At 36.1% G+C, this 18580-nt stretch overlaps 1 protein-coding gene across 10 annotated transcripts in view; it reads left to right on the top strand.

Annotated features, from left to right (window-relative positions):
- The window catches only part of ASPH (aspartate beta-hydroxylase), a 115663-nt gene that overhangs the window by 56116 nt on the left and 40967 nt on the right, over positions 1–18580 (top strand). For all 10 annotated transcript variants that reach the window (XM_069004825.1, XM_069004833.1, XM_069004828.1 and 7 more), the window contains one exon: positions 7451–7492. In XM_069004825.1, coding sequence (XP_068860926.1) covers positions 7451–7492 — 42 coding nt within the window. The remainder of the gene's footprint in view (positions 1–7450; positions 7493–18580) is intronic.

Below are 18580 nucleotides of genomic sequence, written 5' to 3'. Positions count from 1 at the left end.
AACACAGAATTCGAGATACAGCCTCACCAGTGCTGAGTAGAGGGGAGTGATCACTCCTTTAATTGCAGATGTAGTTGCAAATAAGGTGGTGGAATTGAACCTAGTTATCCACTCTCCTTTTGTTGTATTGTGGTATTAAGAGACTCCTTGCCATTTTCAAACACTGTTAGAATAAGAAATAGCTTGTTCTACTTTGAAATGGTATGTATTTCTGAATAAATCTTTTAGATTTTTTTTTTACCTGTGGTTGTTTTCAAAATTAGTGTAACACACCATTGAAATCACAAGAGTACCTTGATGTCTATCCTGGCATATCTTTTAGAAACACATAGTAGCAGCAGCACTAGAAGAAGTTAATTATTTTGTCAGGGGCCTTCACAGGGAAAAAGTGAGTGAATCAATCAAAATGTGTTTTAAAGACAGTTATTAAAGATGTAAGTAATTATTAGATGTAGTACAATGTACATGATCCTTTGTTTAGGAACTAGAAAATGAAAATAATTTGATCAGCGCAAAATCTGAGCCTGCACTAACTTAAGAATCCTTATAATTTGTGTAGTTATGTGGGAACCACTCGAAAACCAGAAGAACCAGTATTTCTAACTTTTTCTAATAATTTTATTGCTTCAGCACATAAAGTAAAATTCAAGTAGCATCGTGGGAAACTGACAAAAGAAACACAGGACATAAACTACTGGCAATGAATAAAAATTTTATTAAATGATTGGTTCTTCCTGCTATTAAGTATATTTACTTGTCTTTTTTGGATGTGAATATTTCAGTTTGAAAGCAAGATTACTCTCAAATTTTCCTCTGAGATTATGACATTCATGTTTACCAAGTTTTTCTGTTTTAATATCTTCTTTGTGATAGAGGATTCAGTATGTGGGATTTTGTTGTCAGAAGTCTATCTTCTTTGTTTATGTTATTTAATTTCATCAGTTGTTCAAAGTTAATATTTCCTGTTCTTTAAGCAGTAATAAACATAACTTCAGGCAGTGTAAAATAAATTCAGAAATGTCACTATACATTCCTTATTCTTTGGTAGTTTAAATTCATGCAACTGCATTTGAAGCATGGTGGCACCAGTTTATATCAGGTTTGGAGAAGTTGTTTGGGTTTTTGGAAAGAAAATAGGAGATAGCTCAGAGGTTGAATTTAGCTGTGAGGAACATTCTCACATCACCAGGGAAGAGACTAGGTGTGGGATTTGAATATGCTGGAGTGCAAGTCAAAAGTTTCTTGCTGACTTCAGGTCACATCACAAAAAGGTCATACTAGTCAAGTACATCTTTAGGTATCTGTAAGTACTGTTTTCCAGTTCTCTGAGTTTACTTCTGGAATTATTGCCAGGGTTCTTTTCCAGATGTAGGCTTCTTTAGCTGCAGTTATAATCTGCATTTTTATAAACTAATGGACTTGGGTGGTATGATAAACTAGCTTGAAATATTACTGATACAGGTTTTCTGGCTAATCCTGCTTTACATTGGCACGTAAATTGCAGTGGTTGTGATAGAGTGGTACTTGTTGGACACATATGTTAAGGGAGACATTGCAGGTTTAGGGGATACCATTACTCTCTGTATTTGGATTTTGATCCCTCTTGTACATGTTTAGATTTAAAATATCTACAAGTTGTTCCACTCCTTCCCTTCACCTTGTATCCTTGACATTTTTATAACCCTACATTTATTTTACCAGCTGCTGAAATGCCTTATGTGTAGAGAAGTTTCCACTTTAGCACTTCAGCCCTTCCTCATTCCCTGGCTCCTCTTTTCCAGTTGTCTTTGATTTTAACAAATAAAGCCCAAAATCAAACCAACACAAAAAACCAAACTAAAACCAAAATCTAAATGTTTAAATGGATTTGTGGCATGGCCTAGATATCCTTTACAATGTAAATGAAGTGCCATATGGTAATAAAAAAAATACTGCCTAGAAAAATATTTAAAAGTTTGTCTCCCACCTTATACAGCAACTTTGTGTATATTCATTAAGGTAGCTCTTAGAAATTATAGCTTTTTCATATTAACTAGTCTGATACAAAGTTGCATTTTTTAGCGTTTAAGCTTTTTTTGTTGTTGTTCTAGAGGAAGTTGTGTTTTGGTTGGTCCTTTAATATAGATTTCCCCTTATTTTTTCAGATACTTAAAGCTTCAAAAGAAAAGTCCCTACATCAGGAGGACCAGTCCTAACCATACGCTACAAAAGGGGAGCAGATGGTTGTAATAGACCTTATGATGTAATTACCAAGCAGTTCAGGGTTTGGGGAATGAACACTAAGATGTTGTAAATGGGTTTTAGACAACTGTCATTTTAGTAAGCATTTTTAACACTTGGATGTTTAGTTTACATTCCTGTCTGATATTTTTTTTTCCCTTGGTCAAGTTTAGTGAATTCATTATTTTTCTTCTGTGTTTGTGACAGTTACAACTTAGAGCTGCATTTCATGTACTGTTTAAGCAATTGTTAATATTCTATTTATAACATAGCAGCAAGTACATTTTTTTCAGATTTTAATATATATCTTTTGTTGTGGATTCATACAGTATGTACAGAGCAGTTTGGTCAAATGAAACATATGATGTTATGAATTTTTAAATATTTCGTAACTGCTGATATAGCATACAGCCTAATTGCATTTTATTAGAAAAACACTAATCAGGCACACACTATGCTGTGAAGTTTGACTTCTATCTCTTTGCACTGATGTTATGTCAACAGTTAACTACATGAATTTCAGGTGATTTTAAAATACCCTAACAAGATATGAAATGTGTGTTTAATACTAGTAAAAAGCCAGATTACAAAATTACAGTTTTCAAAAACCCTTTATGTATGAATTAGCACTTTTATTTATGCCCATTTGATTTTTCAAAGAAAAATGTCTAGAGACTAGATGCTAGCCTGACAGGGAGTCAGTGGAGATTGCAACAAGACCGATTTGCTGGAATCAGGTTGAATTCAGTAAAATTATTCCGTTTTGGTTTGCCTACCAATATAATGATCTCAAAGCTGGCTTTAATAGGCTTTATGTTCAGTAAATTATTTTAAAAGTCCACTTTGCATAAACACTTGATTTGCAAATTTTATTTAAAAAAAAAAAGTTTTGGAAATTCAACCTTAAGAAAGATATGATGTCAAAACTTAAGACCTACAGTTTTGAATGCTCTTAAAAATGGTACATCTGAAATTTAGGTACTGTGGGTGATTTAGAATTTTAATATAACAGGTGTGCTTTTTACCTGTTCTGTGCTGCTGTTCCACAATTATGAAGACATATTTTATTCTTTGATATTTTGCATGTGTTCCTTTTTGGCTCAGGAATAATTGCTGTGATTTTAGGAAGTTGCCAAGCCTGTTACAGGAGCTTAGGAGAAATAAAGTAAGATAAATTTATAAAAAGAAAAATCAGTATGGTAACCCTAACAGTTGGTTGCCTTTTGGTTTACAGGGAGACTTTCAATTTCTGTAACACTGTTTTGAAGTCAGGGTTTTAAATGCTTACATTTGTAGTGAAAGGGGCATCATATATGCTTGCCCTTTTTTTGGGTTTGGGACGTCAGTAAGATTCCTTGTGAGTGTTACATGTGATCAAGAAATACAGATGTCCCAAAGTGATTCTTTGGACTTTTCAGGAAAGCAATAATACTCTTAGACTGTGATGTGTTTTGGGATGGGATATTCTAGTAAAATTACCTGTGATTGTGAATTGCAGAGCAATAATTTTTACAAAGCCATATTTTGTGAGGAATCTTGGAAATTATTTTAGGATGGTGAATGGAGGACTTTTTATATAACAGTGGCAGCCAATTTGTAGAATTATGGGACTGTGAGAGTGTATTATGCTGTGATTGTATTTTAAGTATTTTGTAACTGGGTATGTGATTTTACGTGCTTCATGTTTACAAAAATATGCCAAGCTGAGCAAGGTCAAGTGGACTATTAAAAGTATGTATATTTAATCCATTTTAATGTTTGGCTGCAATAAAACACAGAAGAATATCTTTGTCTTTCTAGTGTCATTATTTATTCCCAAATGTGGTAGATATTAGCTATAGGGATAAATATTTGACTCAGCCACTAATTAATATTAATTTTTAAATTGTGAATTTGAATATTAAAAATATATATTTGAAAGCATTATTTACAAGGAGGAAGTAGCAAGTAAAATAAATGAATTTTATTTCTGGCTGGTGTTATGTGAAGGAAATGGGCAGTACGCTAAGGTCTGTGTTTTTGGCAATTGTGTTGTGATTGTCCTTTTGGAGTATTAACATTCTGCAACCAGTTTGGCCTGAATTTTTCTCATGAAACATAATTTCTGTTTGTAAATTAAAATGGATGAGATTTTAACGTGTCAAACCACGACAAACAAACACAAATGCCAGGGGAAAGTGATATACCTACTTTTCATACCGAATATTATGGTTACGGTCCGTAGTTTAAATCAGACATCTAGTAAGGTCCATGCACTTCTGTGAAAGCAAAAATCTTCCTTGACCCTTACAGTTTTCAAACACCTCCATAGCTTTATAGATCTAGTATTGCTGAATAGTAGTTTAAGAAAAAGTCAGATTACCTTTTTCTTTATGCTTTCACATTGCTCATAGCCTCTTGTTATATGTCAGTGAATCTATGAAATCTTGGATTCAATAGCTTTTTTGGAAACCACAGGATGAAATACCAGTAAGCAAAGAGTAGAATACTGAAGTTGTATTTTAATACTGACAATTTGCTACAATTTAAGTGACTTTCTAACATTCTCTGTAATTGAAAAGGTACCATATCATGGCACTTCTTTCTAAGAAGTAAAGAAGATGCTAAGATTTGATATAGGAAAGATACTGAAAAATGTAATGATTTTAGTGAACATCATTTGTGATTTTACATGTTTCAATAATTATGTATCTGTAAATAAATTGTGTTGTACATTTATAGTGTTGATTGAGATTCATGTAAAATCTACAAGGTCTGAAACACATTTTTAATTGTGACTTGGGTCATTATCATATGCCATCAAACATTTAGTTGTATTGTAATATGAAAAATAAATTTATTCTTCCTGGTAGAAACCTTCTTGGGAACCCCTGGTGCATTCATTATATAGTGAAAACAGTCCTAGCCTATAGTGATTAGCTAAAGCTGTTTTGTCAGTGATTTTCATCTTGATTTATTTTGCTGGAAATGAAGAAATTGAGTCAAGGATGGGAGTGGTTTGAAGAGTTAAGATTTTTCTGCTTGTTTGCTTGAGCTACAATTGGTTTAAGTTGATGAAAAAATAGTCTCAAGATTTATCATCATATCCCTGTCTTTGAGGGAGCACATTTTTAAGCCTTCATCAGAAATAGCATAATTAAAGCCTTAAATTGAAATATGCTAGGGGGATCAATGTGGAAGGAACAAAGCAGTATGTGCTGAATATGATGCTGAAGTGAAGTATTACTACTTCACTACACACTTCACTTAGTGATGTGTGGTGAGACCTTCCGAGCTAACAAGATCAAGTTGTGATGAATTTCAAAAGCAGCTACCTAGAAGGAGAACCTGGAGTATTTAAAGATCATTGGAGAGGCTTTGGTGTCGTCAATGGCAACTAATTTAGCAGAATACTGACTGAAAAAGTCTTGAGAGTTTGGAGAACTGATTCTAGTGCATAAATAGATATAGAGAACTGTTGGTTCTATGTTGCATGAGTCTCAGGAATAAAGAAATGTGAAGCCAGACAAGAAGTGGGAGAGAGGAGCAGGCTTCAGACGGAGGAGGTCGTACATTGTTCTTCCTATGATGGTAAAGAAGTTGCAGAAATAACATCAATGTCCAAGATATGTGGAAGTGGGTTATGGAGTGAGCTAGAATGAAGTAGAGAGAAGAGGCCAGGTGAGAATCTCAAGCGTTGCTGATAAAGGAGAGGATACAGGGAAAATGGGTGACTAACTAGCATGATGTGTCATGGTAATAGGAGGTGGGAAAAATAGAAATATAGGTATATAAACTGCTTTGTTTGAAAACTGTAAAATTATTATTTCATCTGGGGCTGCATTATTGCTCTTTTCAAAATGTAGTGTTTTGGATGACATACAACCATTTTGCTGATAGTGTGATATGGGGAAAAAATGCAGAAGCCAGGGTTTTAGGAAATACTGCACAATGCTTTCATTAATATACTGCTACAGTAATAATTATCCTTAGCATGTAATTGACTCTATAGATCTTTTGTCATTTCTTTCAATTTAATTGACAATCTAGATCTCATGATGTAATTGAAGAGGTGAATGACTTTCAGTGTGACCATTTTTATTTAATTTGCCATATAATCAAGTTGATGCTCATTCTGTCTTGTACTGACTATAAATTAGAGTTACAGTGTCCATGCATTCAGTAATAGCAGTTTTCAGCCTATAGTAAAGGGGGAAATTAGAGTGTTAAAATTTTGCTTTCGTGTGTGCATAATCCAGTTTTTTCATGAAAAAATGCAATGTTTTCCAGCATTTTTAAATGTATTCACACTACAATGCTTTTGAGTAGTCAGTTTAAAAAACAGTGAAGACTGAGTACTGACAAGGTGTGTCTAAATTAGTTGGAAATTAAATAAAATGTTTTTTATGTATATAAGAATACCTCAAAATTAAATGGTAAATGTAAAAGAGGACAGTAGCTAGCTAAAAAAGCAACAGACCCCCCTGTTTAGTGTTCTCTAAGTTTATTAGGAGGAAATATTGGAAGCTTATTGGGAAAAAATTTGAATCGGAAACAATAACAGTGTTTAAATTGTGAGGCAAGATGCTTTATATGTTATAGGGTCAGGCAGGATCAAAAGGTGTTTGGAGAGGGAGAAAAAGACCTTTATGTATCTACCACCTTCATGAAATATGCATACATGATTTTTCTAAGGATTTAGTTTGCCTTTGCTACAGACTGTCTTAATACTTAGTTAACATCTACCTCTGCAGTGATGTGTTTGCAAAATAGCTGTTAGATTATTTTAAAAGTTGAAGAAAGACAAAAGCTTCCAAGTGCCCAAGTCACTTCTAAAAATGGGGCTTAGGTTGCCAATTGATTTTGTTTTTCACATTTTAACGTTTGTATTAAGCTGGTGTTCCCAATAACTTTTAATTAATGAACAGATTTTCTTTCTTGCAAAATAGCTTGCACACTTGTAAGCGTATATCAACAAAATGTATTAAATATCTAAAGGGGAAATTCTGTGAAATGTTTTGTGATGGAAGCAATAAGGTAATACTTGAAGCATCTGCAGGGAAAGACCGTTTAGGTAACTATATAGTTCAGCAAATAATCTGTGATTATTTTAAAAAATAAAAATGAAACATAAAAGTCCTATAGACTCAATTATGTTTTGAATATAAATTTTAATATTCTTGTATCTCTTTCTTATCATAAAATGTTAACATAAATTTATTTCAATGAAATTATATTTTTAATGTTCTAGGGAAAAGTGAAAAAGAAACTGAACAAGACAAAACAGAAAAAGGTAAGTCTGAAAGTAACATTCTGTTCTGAAATTCAAAACCATGCTTTCTGGGAGGATTGATTTAAATCAGATTAAAGAGTAGTGAAGCTTAGCTCCTGTACATCTTATGTAGATAAACTGCAGTTGAATAAACATCCAGAGAGCATGTGCTTTTGTAAGTAAACACTTGGTTGTTTCCAAGGCTGGCATCCATGTACGCGAATCAATCTTACCTGGTCACAGAATAGAAGGATAGAACTGTTTAGGTTGGAAAAGGCCTTTAAGATCATCAAGTCCAACTCATAACCTAACACTGAACCATGTCCCTAAGTAACACATCTTTTAAATACCACCAGGACAGCCTGGCAACCCTTTCAGGTGAACAAATTTTTCCTAATGTCCAATCTGAATCTCCCCAGGAGCAACTTGAGCCATTGCCTCTTGTTCTGTCACTTGTTACCTGGAGAAAAGACCAACCCCCACCTCACTACAACCTCCTTTCAGGGAGCTGTAGAGAGCAATAAGGTCCTTCCTCAGCCTCCTTTTTTCCAAGCTAAACACCCCCAAACACTCCCAGCTCCCTCATCAGACTTGTGCTCCAGACCCTTCACCAGCTTCTTTGCTGTTCTCTGGACTCACTCCAGCACCTCAATGTCTTTCGTGTAGTGAGGCGCCCAAAGCTGAACACAGGGTTTGAGTGCAGCCTCACCAGTGCCGAGTACAGGGGAACAATCACTGCCCTGGTCCTGCTGGCCACACTGTTGCTGATACAGGCCAGGATGCCATTGGCTTTCTTGGCCACCAGCAACCCCAGGTGCTTTTCTGAAGGGCAGCTTTCCAGCCACTCTTCCCCAAGCCTGTAGCATTGCACCTGAGTCACGGGGCAGTTGTGACAACTCCTGCTGTTTCAGGACTAAAATGTTCAGTGTCATACTCCTAGTTTAATATTCTGGAGGTCACAGTTTCACCAAGCTCCTTCTGCACCTGAGCACAATAGGCAACCTGTGCTGCCTGGCCCCTGGAGCTGGGTTCAGCACTGCCAGCTGCACTAAGCATGAAGAGACAGGTGACATGCAAATCAGTCCTTGTCGACACCACGATTAGCTAGTCTGGCTTAGTTTAGGCAGGAAGATGCAGACAGATTAGATGGAAAAGAAGTGATCTTTTGCTGAAGAGCACTGTGAATCTGCTCTCCCTACAATGACATTTGTTCTGGCCCCATGCGTTCACTGTCGCTGCACAAAGCTTGCACAGCCTCCTTCACTGGGCTTCATGGCTGGTTGCTGACGATGCCCAGAAACCTCAGGGCCTGTGCCAAGGGATTCAGTGGCTCTACTCCTTTTTTGTTCTGTTTCCATTTTCTGTGTGGCTGTTATTTTATGTTTGAGTACTTAGGAATGCTGCTTTTCCAATAATTTGGTACGGTTTATTTGGTTTGGTTTTGTATATTGGTATTTTAAACATAAATTCTAGGACTGACAAACTTTAAACATTGTATTTAAGTATTAAATATGTCTCATGTAAGCATTACATATAAAAAGTAAAAAAAAAAACAACCAAAACAACTTGGAAAGCTTGGCAATTATGCCTACATTTCCATTTATTGGCAGGGAATATCTTACTGCACTGTATTTACATACTTGATAGTAGGAAAAAACTTACCTTTATGTGCTGCTTTTATTGACCTGTTAGAACAGTATAATAAAAGGAATTACAAGAGCCATCCAGTATGGGTAAAAAGCAGTCATAGGTAAAAATGCCAGCTTGTGTAAGAAACTTACTATTATGCAACTTTATTAGTTAAAGCCCATACAAGAACTTTAGGACATGAAAGTACAACAAAGGGGAGCTACTTTCCTTTTCTACCCTAAGTGCTTTGTGGTTTTTTTTCTTTTTAAACAGCAACTAAATAAATGCCATTGCAGATTACAAGGTTTCTATAAGGTAGACAAAGGGATGGTTTTGTTTTCCAGGTTAAATTGATAAAATTTTGCATCCTACAGGGAAAAGCAACCCTGCATTTTTTAAAATGAACTTTGTTTATAGCTACACTGCTTGTGTGATTTCCATACAAGTTGAATTTTATTGGACTTTTTTCACAGTTTGAACTATTTTAAATTTCCACTTTCATTAAAAGTGGGTAGCTATAGATGTGCTAGTCACAGGAAGTACTATAAGGTACTAATGATTCGGTTTCTTTTCAATTAGCCTAATAAGGTGCAGAAATAAATTAATGAGAGCTGCATTATAAAATATACTGTACTGTGACTGGTATATGTAGAAAACGTGGAAATCTAAGGAGTAGGGAATTTGAAAATTCATGTTTGGCTTGGGTTTAGGGTTTGCTTCTGATTCTGATAGTGCATTCTGATGTGCAAGTCTGCATTTTGTGGTATTTGGACATACAAGCTCCAAAGAGCCTTCTGTGCAGAAAGTATTTATAGCTTTGAGTAGCTCTTACAACATTTATCTTTTTTCCTGCTGCAGCCTTCATAGTACTTGGTTAGCAAAGTGTCATAATTATTATGTACATTTCAGTATTCAACAGTATTCCATCAAGTTTATTAAAAGTCTTACTGAAATTCTTTGATATTAACAAAATCCCCCTCTGGAAAGTCCTCTAAAGAAACAAAAATGAAAATAAACTTGTTTCTAACATTCAGTTGATTCAAGGTTTCTCTGTTATATTTGAGGTGGATTCTTCATCTTCTCCCTAAGAATGTAATCAGACTTTATATTTAAACAAGTAATTGAAATGGGATGGATAGTCCAGGTGAATTGGAGAAATAATTCTTTAAAAGGTTTCACAGGTAGTGCAGTGGAGGACATACATGCCACATCCATAAGGTGTCTTTCCATCTGATGTGGTTTTAGTTGTGTTTGATCACATAGACTAAAAAAAAAATGAAGTAAGAAGCTTAATTTTTCTACTTTGATTTATACTGGACTTATATTGAATATTCATTTATATTGGTGAACAGATATAAAAACTGAAAAAATTATTTTCAGCTATGAACATGTTTGTTTCATATAGTGAACTTCAGCATAGGTACTCTTATTATAAATAATAATTTTCCCTTTTCAAAACTGATAAAGCATGACAGTAAAAAATGAATGCTATTTGGCTGGAACACTCAGTTGTATTGCATTAGGGACAGAAGTTCAAGTAAGCAAGGACAATGTCATTCCACAAGTGGCCCTGCAGGTGTTATTTTGATAATGGGTCAGCATTCACTACTGTTTACTCCAGGTATTTACCTTTGAAGATATGTAGGATTCCACTGTGATACCAGTAAATATCTAATCTGAGGAGGCTAAAGTGCTGTTCTTCCGACTAAATTTAGGGGTTTGCTGGAGGATAGAATCAGTTATCCCCTAAATTCCATTGGGAACCTTTACCAGAGCTCTGCTGTCTGGAGAAAGAGCTTACATGGTGAGCTCACCTCCAGCATTGTCGCTTCAAGTTGGGTGGGCTGAGTTCCCCCCTTGCAAGCTCTACTTTTAAGAGTATACATAGTACCTGTTGATTTGCAAATTTGATACAGGCTACAGTTAAATATCTGTGAGGTGTGTGCAGAACGACCAACACAGAAGTCTAATTGTCCAAGTCCAAAACTGCTGCATAATGCCATTCTGAACTAAATATACAGGATATTAGAATATTACAGTGTATTTTTTAATAGAAAGTCAATGCAGAAATTTCTTTCTGGTTTGTCAAAGGATTGCTTGAGTCTAGCCTTTGAGTGAAGCCAAAGTCTTAATGGTTAAAGAGAGGTGAATGATGGAAATACATGCCAAAATTAAAATTATTCTGCAGTTGTTTCTTATGATCAACATCTAACCAACCAACAATAATTTTACACAGAAAGCCCTGTAGAATACTTTGTACTGCAAGGGAAATTGTTCTGGAACTGCAGCTAAAGATTTATTATAGTCATTAGATTCCAGCTTTATTAGTCCCTAAAATGCCTCAGTTTTTATTGTCTGATTACTTCCCCGGATAAGTTGATTATAGTGGTTTTTCCTGTTCTACCAGTACAGTTTAGAAAGATCTTTTAATTATTGTAGTGCTCCTGGCTTTAAATTGTCTAGGTGCAGTTACTTGGTTTTATACCTTCTAAGTTATCATTTATAGAAGCCCATAAAACAAGTGTAAAACACTTACACTCTCTGTATCTCACCTAATGAGCTTCCCAAACAACAGGACAATGGCAGGATTTTTTCATCATCATCAAATTCTCATTCAAGTGCCCACTGAGAGGCAGCACAATTTCCAAAACTAATTTGGGTAATGATACGGGGCTAGTATCAGGAGGAAGGACAATTACTTGAGCAAATTTTGAATTTCAAGTAAAAGTCTACTAATATATGTGTATGTTTTTCAGAACATAATTGAAGCTTTGAAACTTGGACTGGGAGGGTGTAGTATTGGTGGTGGGTGGCAAAGGGAATTAGTAAAACAAAAGGTCACTTAATTTGTTGGAAAACAGCTACGGACCATGATCATTGGTATCTACTTGTCATTGCCCCTCGCTCAGAAGTTGCCAAGAGCATTATTACTGAATTTGTATCACAGCAGGGATGGGAGGGTGTTTAGAAAACAAGGCCTATGACCCACCCTGGAAATTGCTTCCATAGTTTTCCAGAGTTTAAGACAGAGAGCTGACAGGAGGAGCCTTTGCTGCAAGTGACTTACAAGATTGCATCACATGAAGGGGTTTTTTATTTCAGATTAGCTTTAGAGATAGTGTAACATAAGGAGACATAACTATATTGTTATAGCTTCTACGGTTAAATAATTATAACTTTTATTAAAATTTTATTTAAGATTCAAATTATAGAATAGTTTGGGTTGGAAAGGACCTTTAAAGGCCACTTTGTCCAACGCCTGCATTGAGCTCATTCAGTTTTCTGGCTGGCAGTAAGCACAGAATACAGTCAGTGCAGCAGGATTGTTCCAGTGTGCTTTTCAATTCAACAACTGGGGATCATGTGTCCTCAAGGTGGCTGTAAAGACCAGCCTTTACCTTGAATCACTTATACCTTATAAAGTAATTAAAACTGGAGTCCTAACTCCTCACTATTTTGCATGTGAGTAAAAGCAGATTTAACATCAAGGAAGCTGCCAGGAATCCTCCCTTAACATTATAATGACAATACGAATGAATCAATAGGTGAATAAAAAAATCTAATTACAAGAACCAAACCAAATTTATGAGGTGGTTTGTTAGACAGGGAGTAATGTCTTTCCATCCTCAAGTCCACAGAGAGATTGTAATGTTATTGTCTCTCCATTTCTGAGGAACCAGAAATTTCATTAGAAGACGTGTTTAACAAGAAATACTTATGCTAATATGTAATATGGACTCTCATAATCACAGAGCAGGCCCCTCTCTATTGACTGTAAATCCTACAGCATTAGTTTCCAAACACTGAAGCAAGACTTTTTATCCTGTGTGGAAGGCAACCTTCCCCACAAAACTCCAAGTTAGACCAGCCAGGCTATCAGTCGTTGCTCTCAGTGAGCAGACCAGGTTCAAAATGTCAGCTCCAGCACCAGAGGTAAGCCTGCCCTCCCACCCCACCAGTTTTCCTAGGCTCTGAACATAAGAAAGGGAGTAGAAGGCTTAGGAAGGGAATCATTAGTACTGAGAGCAAAAGAGGGAGGAGGAGAAAAGGACAGCAAGATTGGGTGGAAAACTGCCTGAGCTAATCCCAGTTGAGATTTCCTCCTGGCCATGGTTGCACATCAGCTAACACGCTCTCTGTTTGCAGTGTACTTCCTGGCATGTCTGTTGGGTCAGAATAGAATCACAGAATTGTAGAATATCTGCTCCCAATATTTTGCAAGGCACAGGACTGAGATTTGTGTGAAGTGTATGGAAGTGCATACTGGTTTTTAGATACAAATGCTAATTGTTCTGGAAGTTTTAATAGCAGCATGATGTTATCACCTACTTTGCTCAGGAAGAGAACTCTACATGTATCCTTTGATCAGAGGCTCAAAGTGTGCCAGCAAGGACAGAACAGTTCATGCTATGTGATAAAGATACCCCATCTTTTAAATTATCTTTTCAGGAAACAAGTTGAAGCCTTTACAGTGTAGAAAATATCTTTGCCCACTTAAAAGTTGCTATCTGTTAAATGCCAAGTGTGTGGTATCTCTCTAGGATAAAAAAAGTGTGTTAATTGTGAAAGATAATCAGGATAGTATGCAATATTTTTGTCCAATTCTGGCTAATGATGTTAACTGTTTTGACATACCGGGCTGTTACCTACTCAGGCAGGTCATCAGTGTTTTCTCTTTTAGGAGAATGAAATTTTCCTTAGCCTGGATGATGGTGTTATATTTCAGATGAAAATGTGAAATGAAGAGATTTCATACACACAACCCTTCCTACTTCTCTGGAGGCTAGAGAGGATTCATTTACTCCATTATAGAAATAGTATTACTAGTTTTTTGTGAAATTTCTATGAGTTTTTTTCTATAGCTTTGGTCTTAGGTTCATATGTAATCAATTTTTTTGCCATGTACTAGTTATCTCTTTGTTTTCCTTGTTACTCTGTAATTGGTTCAGATGCACTTACTGCTTTAACATAATTGTCTACTTGGCATTTTATACTGATTTCAAACTTTGGGTTATGCTCAGTTACACAGGAATTTACAGGCATTTGATCATTTGAGGGCGTTTGTCTAGAAATTCTAGAAAAGTTTTAATTCCTTGATTATTACATCTTCAGGCAGCTTTTCACAATAAAAGCTGTCAAGTATCAAGAAATATAATTCTGTGAATAAATCAACAGTTTGCAAAATTATTTTTCTGATGTTATTTGGAGAGTTACTTAAGGTAAAAAGATGAATATTTACAGAACTTGATTTTTTGAATGTTACTAGTGTTTTATTTTCACAGAAAAAGCTAATAATGGCAGTGGTAATGGAGATTGCTTTCCATCGCAAGACAGTGTTTCTAATAACTTATAGCTTTTCTGAAATTATAGCACTGAGGTGAAATTTTGCACTGGGAAAAGTTTTGGAGCTTCAATATTTTATTACTGGCATAGGGCTAGGAGGAATCTCAGCTGCTGTGATGACGGGCACTGTGAGCTGCTGTGGGAGTTTCTTTGGTTGTCAAATGAGAGAATGGAAGCTACCAGTGTAATTACAGTGTTGCCACTAAAGCACATTGACATGTAATAGTATATTACAGAACTTGTAGAACATATGACTAGGTGGGACCCTAAAGCTTACTTTGTCTCTTTAGTTGACTGAAGGCCTTATCAGCTGTGTGCATTTTTCCTGGCAGATGCTTATACATCTTGTTACTGCAAATTTTCAGTAATTAGAATTCCACAGCTGCCCTCAGCAGCCTGTTCTACTGTGCTTGTTCAGAGATAGTAGTTCCAGATGTTCAAGCCAAATTTTCTGTTATAGCCATTTTGAGCCTTCTCTTCCTTCTCCTGACTATGATGATACAGAAAATAATTTATTCTTTTCATCTCTGTAGCTACACTTTACAGAGCAGTGTGTACCCCTCTTCCCATGGCACTCTTTATAACTGCCTTTTTACCCTTTGTTTTTGCTTATTGTTGCTCCCCTCCCCACCCCAATTAAAGACAAAATATTTTTAAACCATTTTTCAAGACTGGTTCAATTATGTTTAACAATCCAGTTACTTTTCCTTAATTTTGATGTGATTCTCTTGTGGTCTGAAGAGTATCTAGCAGTGTGCCCATTTTTATTCAAAAAGAATTTCTCTGTCCCTTGTAGAAGTAAGACTGTCACTGCTTTTGGTGATGACAAGGTGCTTTTCAACCTAAAACCAAAATATGCTTGGTATTTTAGTTTTCATATGCCAAAACAGTTCTATGAAATATTTCATCAACTTTCATTGGATGATATGACAGGCTATTGAGTTTACTGCACATTTAATATACTACATTGCTACTTCTGAAATATTCTCCTTTTTTAAAATTCTGTATCTTAGTAAGTGAGATATGAAATTGCTTGTCATCTCTGGTAATTGTTTATTCTCCAACACAAGAACTAGCATAGAGTTTCTTATAAGACTTCTTCCTAGCTTGCTGCTTTTTCAGTGGAAACTCTTTTCTCTAAGGGAGTCTTCAGGAATCCTATGACAGCAGTCCTCGATAGAATGCCTGTTCTTGCATCCAAGGCTATTACTGAAAATCCTCAGTAGTACTGTTGGAAGTCCACAGTATGATATGTAAAAGGATTATTACCATTTTAATGCTTAACTTGATTTGGACTACAAACCAGCCAAGCAGTTGTGTGATCATGCACGACTTCACTGATATGGTGAAATTTGTCATTGATAAAAAATTACATATATTTTCCTCTTAAAACAGATAAGCTAACTTCTTTGTATCATTGAATTTAATATATTGGGTCACATCTGCTAAAAGATTATTGCACTAGAAGGAGGCAATGGATAATTTATTAAAATACCCCTGCAGGGAGATAGCAGGCTATCTGGTTAATATAGAGGAATGCTTGATGGTTACTCTGAAAGCTCCCTGGTGAATCCTTTAACATAGGAATAGAATGGGGGATGAAAATTATTGCTCGTTATATAATGTTTACTGTGTTATATTGGTGTCTAGCAGATGAATAATATTTATGTTAACAGCTCCTTTCCAGCTTTTTATGTTGATCTCCTGCTGGTCTAGGGCTGATATATAATTGCACTAAAAATGTGAATACTTTTTTTTTTTGTAATGGAGGGTGGCAAAAAGGTTCTTCCAACACATCACCCAAGTTGGATACAAAGGGAAAGATACCGTATCTTTGTGCCACAGACTTTAAGATTTTTATTTACTTTTTTAATTTACTTTTTTTTTCTGAGCTTTTTCTTGTCTCCTTGTAAACTCAAATGAACTGCAGAGATGGTGTCCCACAGGCAGTGGGAGTTTCTTGGTGGGTGGGAAAGCTTCTTTCCTTTGCCTCAAAGGAACCTCACTGTTGCCATGCTTACTGAGTTTGAGAAGGACCAAATGACTCTGTCTTTCCATGAATGCTGAAAGCTTAGAAGCTGACAAATAGCTGTCCCGTCTCACTGATATACAGTCCTTGTGTAGCTGGCCAGCCTTAGATCAAGATTTTCATTCATAAGAACTGAGAATTAACATTTTAGTTGCAGCTTATGTTACTTAGAGAACAGAAACTAAACCAAGTGTTTAGTGGCAATATCCAGTTGGAAGCTTCCCAGATACTGTACCCAGAGGAGCTGACATGCCTCAGTTTTCTTGCTAACAACAAAGGACAGTTTCACGTGTCAGCTAAGAGCAAAATGAACCTAAAAAGTCCTCAAGGTCACTTGCTTTCATTGGTTCCTTGTCAGCCATTGAATCATGGACCCACACCGGCAGGGGATCTGAACCATGTGTTCAAAGGAATGAGCAGCTTTTATACACTTTTCTAAGGCACAGTATTTCCTTATGTGGCGTGACCTATCCCGTGTTGCCACATCAGCAGCACCCTTCCTTCTATGGGGTGGTCACTTGCTGTTCACCCATCCATCAGCTCCTCTCTGGAGGGCTCTGCCGTGTGACACCTCCTCCCCCCAGAGTTTGGTGGAGACAAGCCTCTGTGGGCTGCCGTGTGCTCCTTTGTGCTGCCATGTGCCTCTGCAGGCAGCTTTTACAGCTCACAACCTAATTCTCTCTTATAATTCCCCATAGTTCCTTGGGCTGATGTTTCTGGGTTCTTCCACTCCTGCTGTTTAGCAAGCCAGGCCTTAGAAATAGCAATGGTTTCTTGAAAAACTGAGCTGGCATATTTTTTAAAAAGAAAAAAACAATCACAAAACCCAACAAACCTTTTGCATGTTATGGGTTGTTCTTTTCAGGCCCTATGACATTATGTAAGAAACTCCTCACCATACCTGTTGGTCACTGTGGACTGAAGGGTTGGGGTGGAGGGATCCTTGCACTTGTAATAAGAGCTGTTTCTGTGAATTTGACTGGATTTAAGGGGTGTGAACACTTGGAAGATAGCCAGTGCTATGCTCCTTAACCATTATTATCATTAAATGCATGAAAAGACATTGCTTTCCTATGAAATGGAGGATGGTAAAGTAAGATAAAGATAGGAATCAGTGATTGGAAAGCATTTCTCCTACATAATCTATGGGGAATAACCAAAAGACATTGAAAGCATCTATATTATTAGAAAAATGCAACACATCTCTTTAGTCGATGCAGTTCCATGATAACTACATTCCTTAAGAGCATTACTGTGTGCTTCAGTATAAATGCTGGATTTCAAATCAGATTACAATAAAAAACTTGGAAGTGTTTAGGGAAGCAAAACCAATATATTAAACTATGCTATTTGTTAGTTTATCCTGTAAAAGGAGTAAACTCCTAAATGTCGGACAGTTCTATTTTGTTTTTTTTTTTCTTCTTCTTCTTGGTAGCTAATGTCATAGAAAATTACAGTTCCTACTATTATAAGAGGAATCAACAGAGATATAATACTACTATTGCTGTTTAAATACCTTTCTTTTATAAATCTTAATACATTTTTTGTATTTAAAGCTTTATACAACCTTTGTGAATAAATAAATGGAATTTAGTAGGATAGCTTAAATTCTGTTCCCCTCCTGCTCCTGGAAGGCAATAGCATCTATTCAACTGTGCATACCAATACTGCAGAAGAGTTTAAAAAGTGATGTAAGAAAAATTCGTACACAGAGTTGTCCGAGTTCAGCACTGAACAGAACAGTAAAAGTCTTAACAGAAAAAACATAGAAGTAGTCAAGGGTGTTTATTTTTCATTCCATACAGAAGAAGTTCAGACTTATGACATCCTCTAATGATCGGATGGACTTACTATTGGTTTGGCATTAGCCAAGGCATTGGTCTCTCTCTGAGGTTTAACACAGATTTATCTGCCTAAAACTCTGTGTAGGATCAGAGTCTCAGAGAGACCGTGTCATTTAATGAATCACGAGCACAGCTTCCAGTAGCATGTGGTGGCTCTTGTCATTCCTGAACAGTGCACCTGAGGACTTGGGAAGCAGAATAAAACATGGCTAGTTACAATAACTTGTTATCCAAAATACTTGCTACAGCATTGCAGCAGTCTTG

The sequence above is a fragment of the Aphelocoma coerulescens genome, chromosome 2 (genome assembly GCF_041296385.1).
Source record: "Aphelocoma coerulescens isolate FSJ_1873_10779 chromosome 2, UR_Acoe_1.0, whole genome shotgun sequence".
Taxonomy (NCBI): domain Eukaryota; kingdom Metazoa; phylum Chordata; class Aves; order Passeriformes; family Corvidae; genus Aphelocoma; species Aphelocoma coerulescens.
The sequence above is the reverse complement of the archived record's forward strand: the minus strand, read 5'-3'. Positions and strand labels throughout refer to the sequence as shown.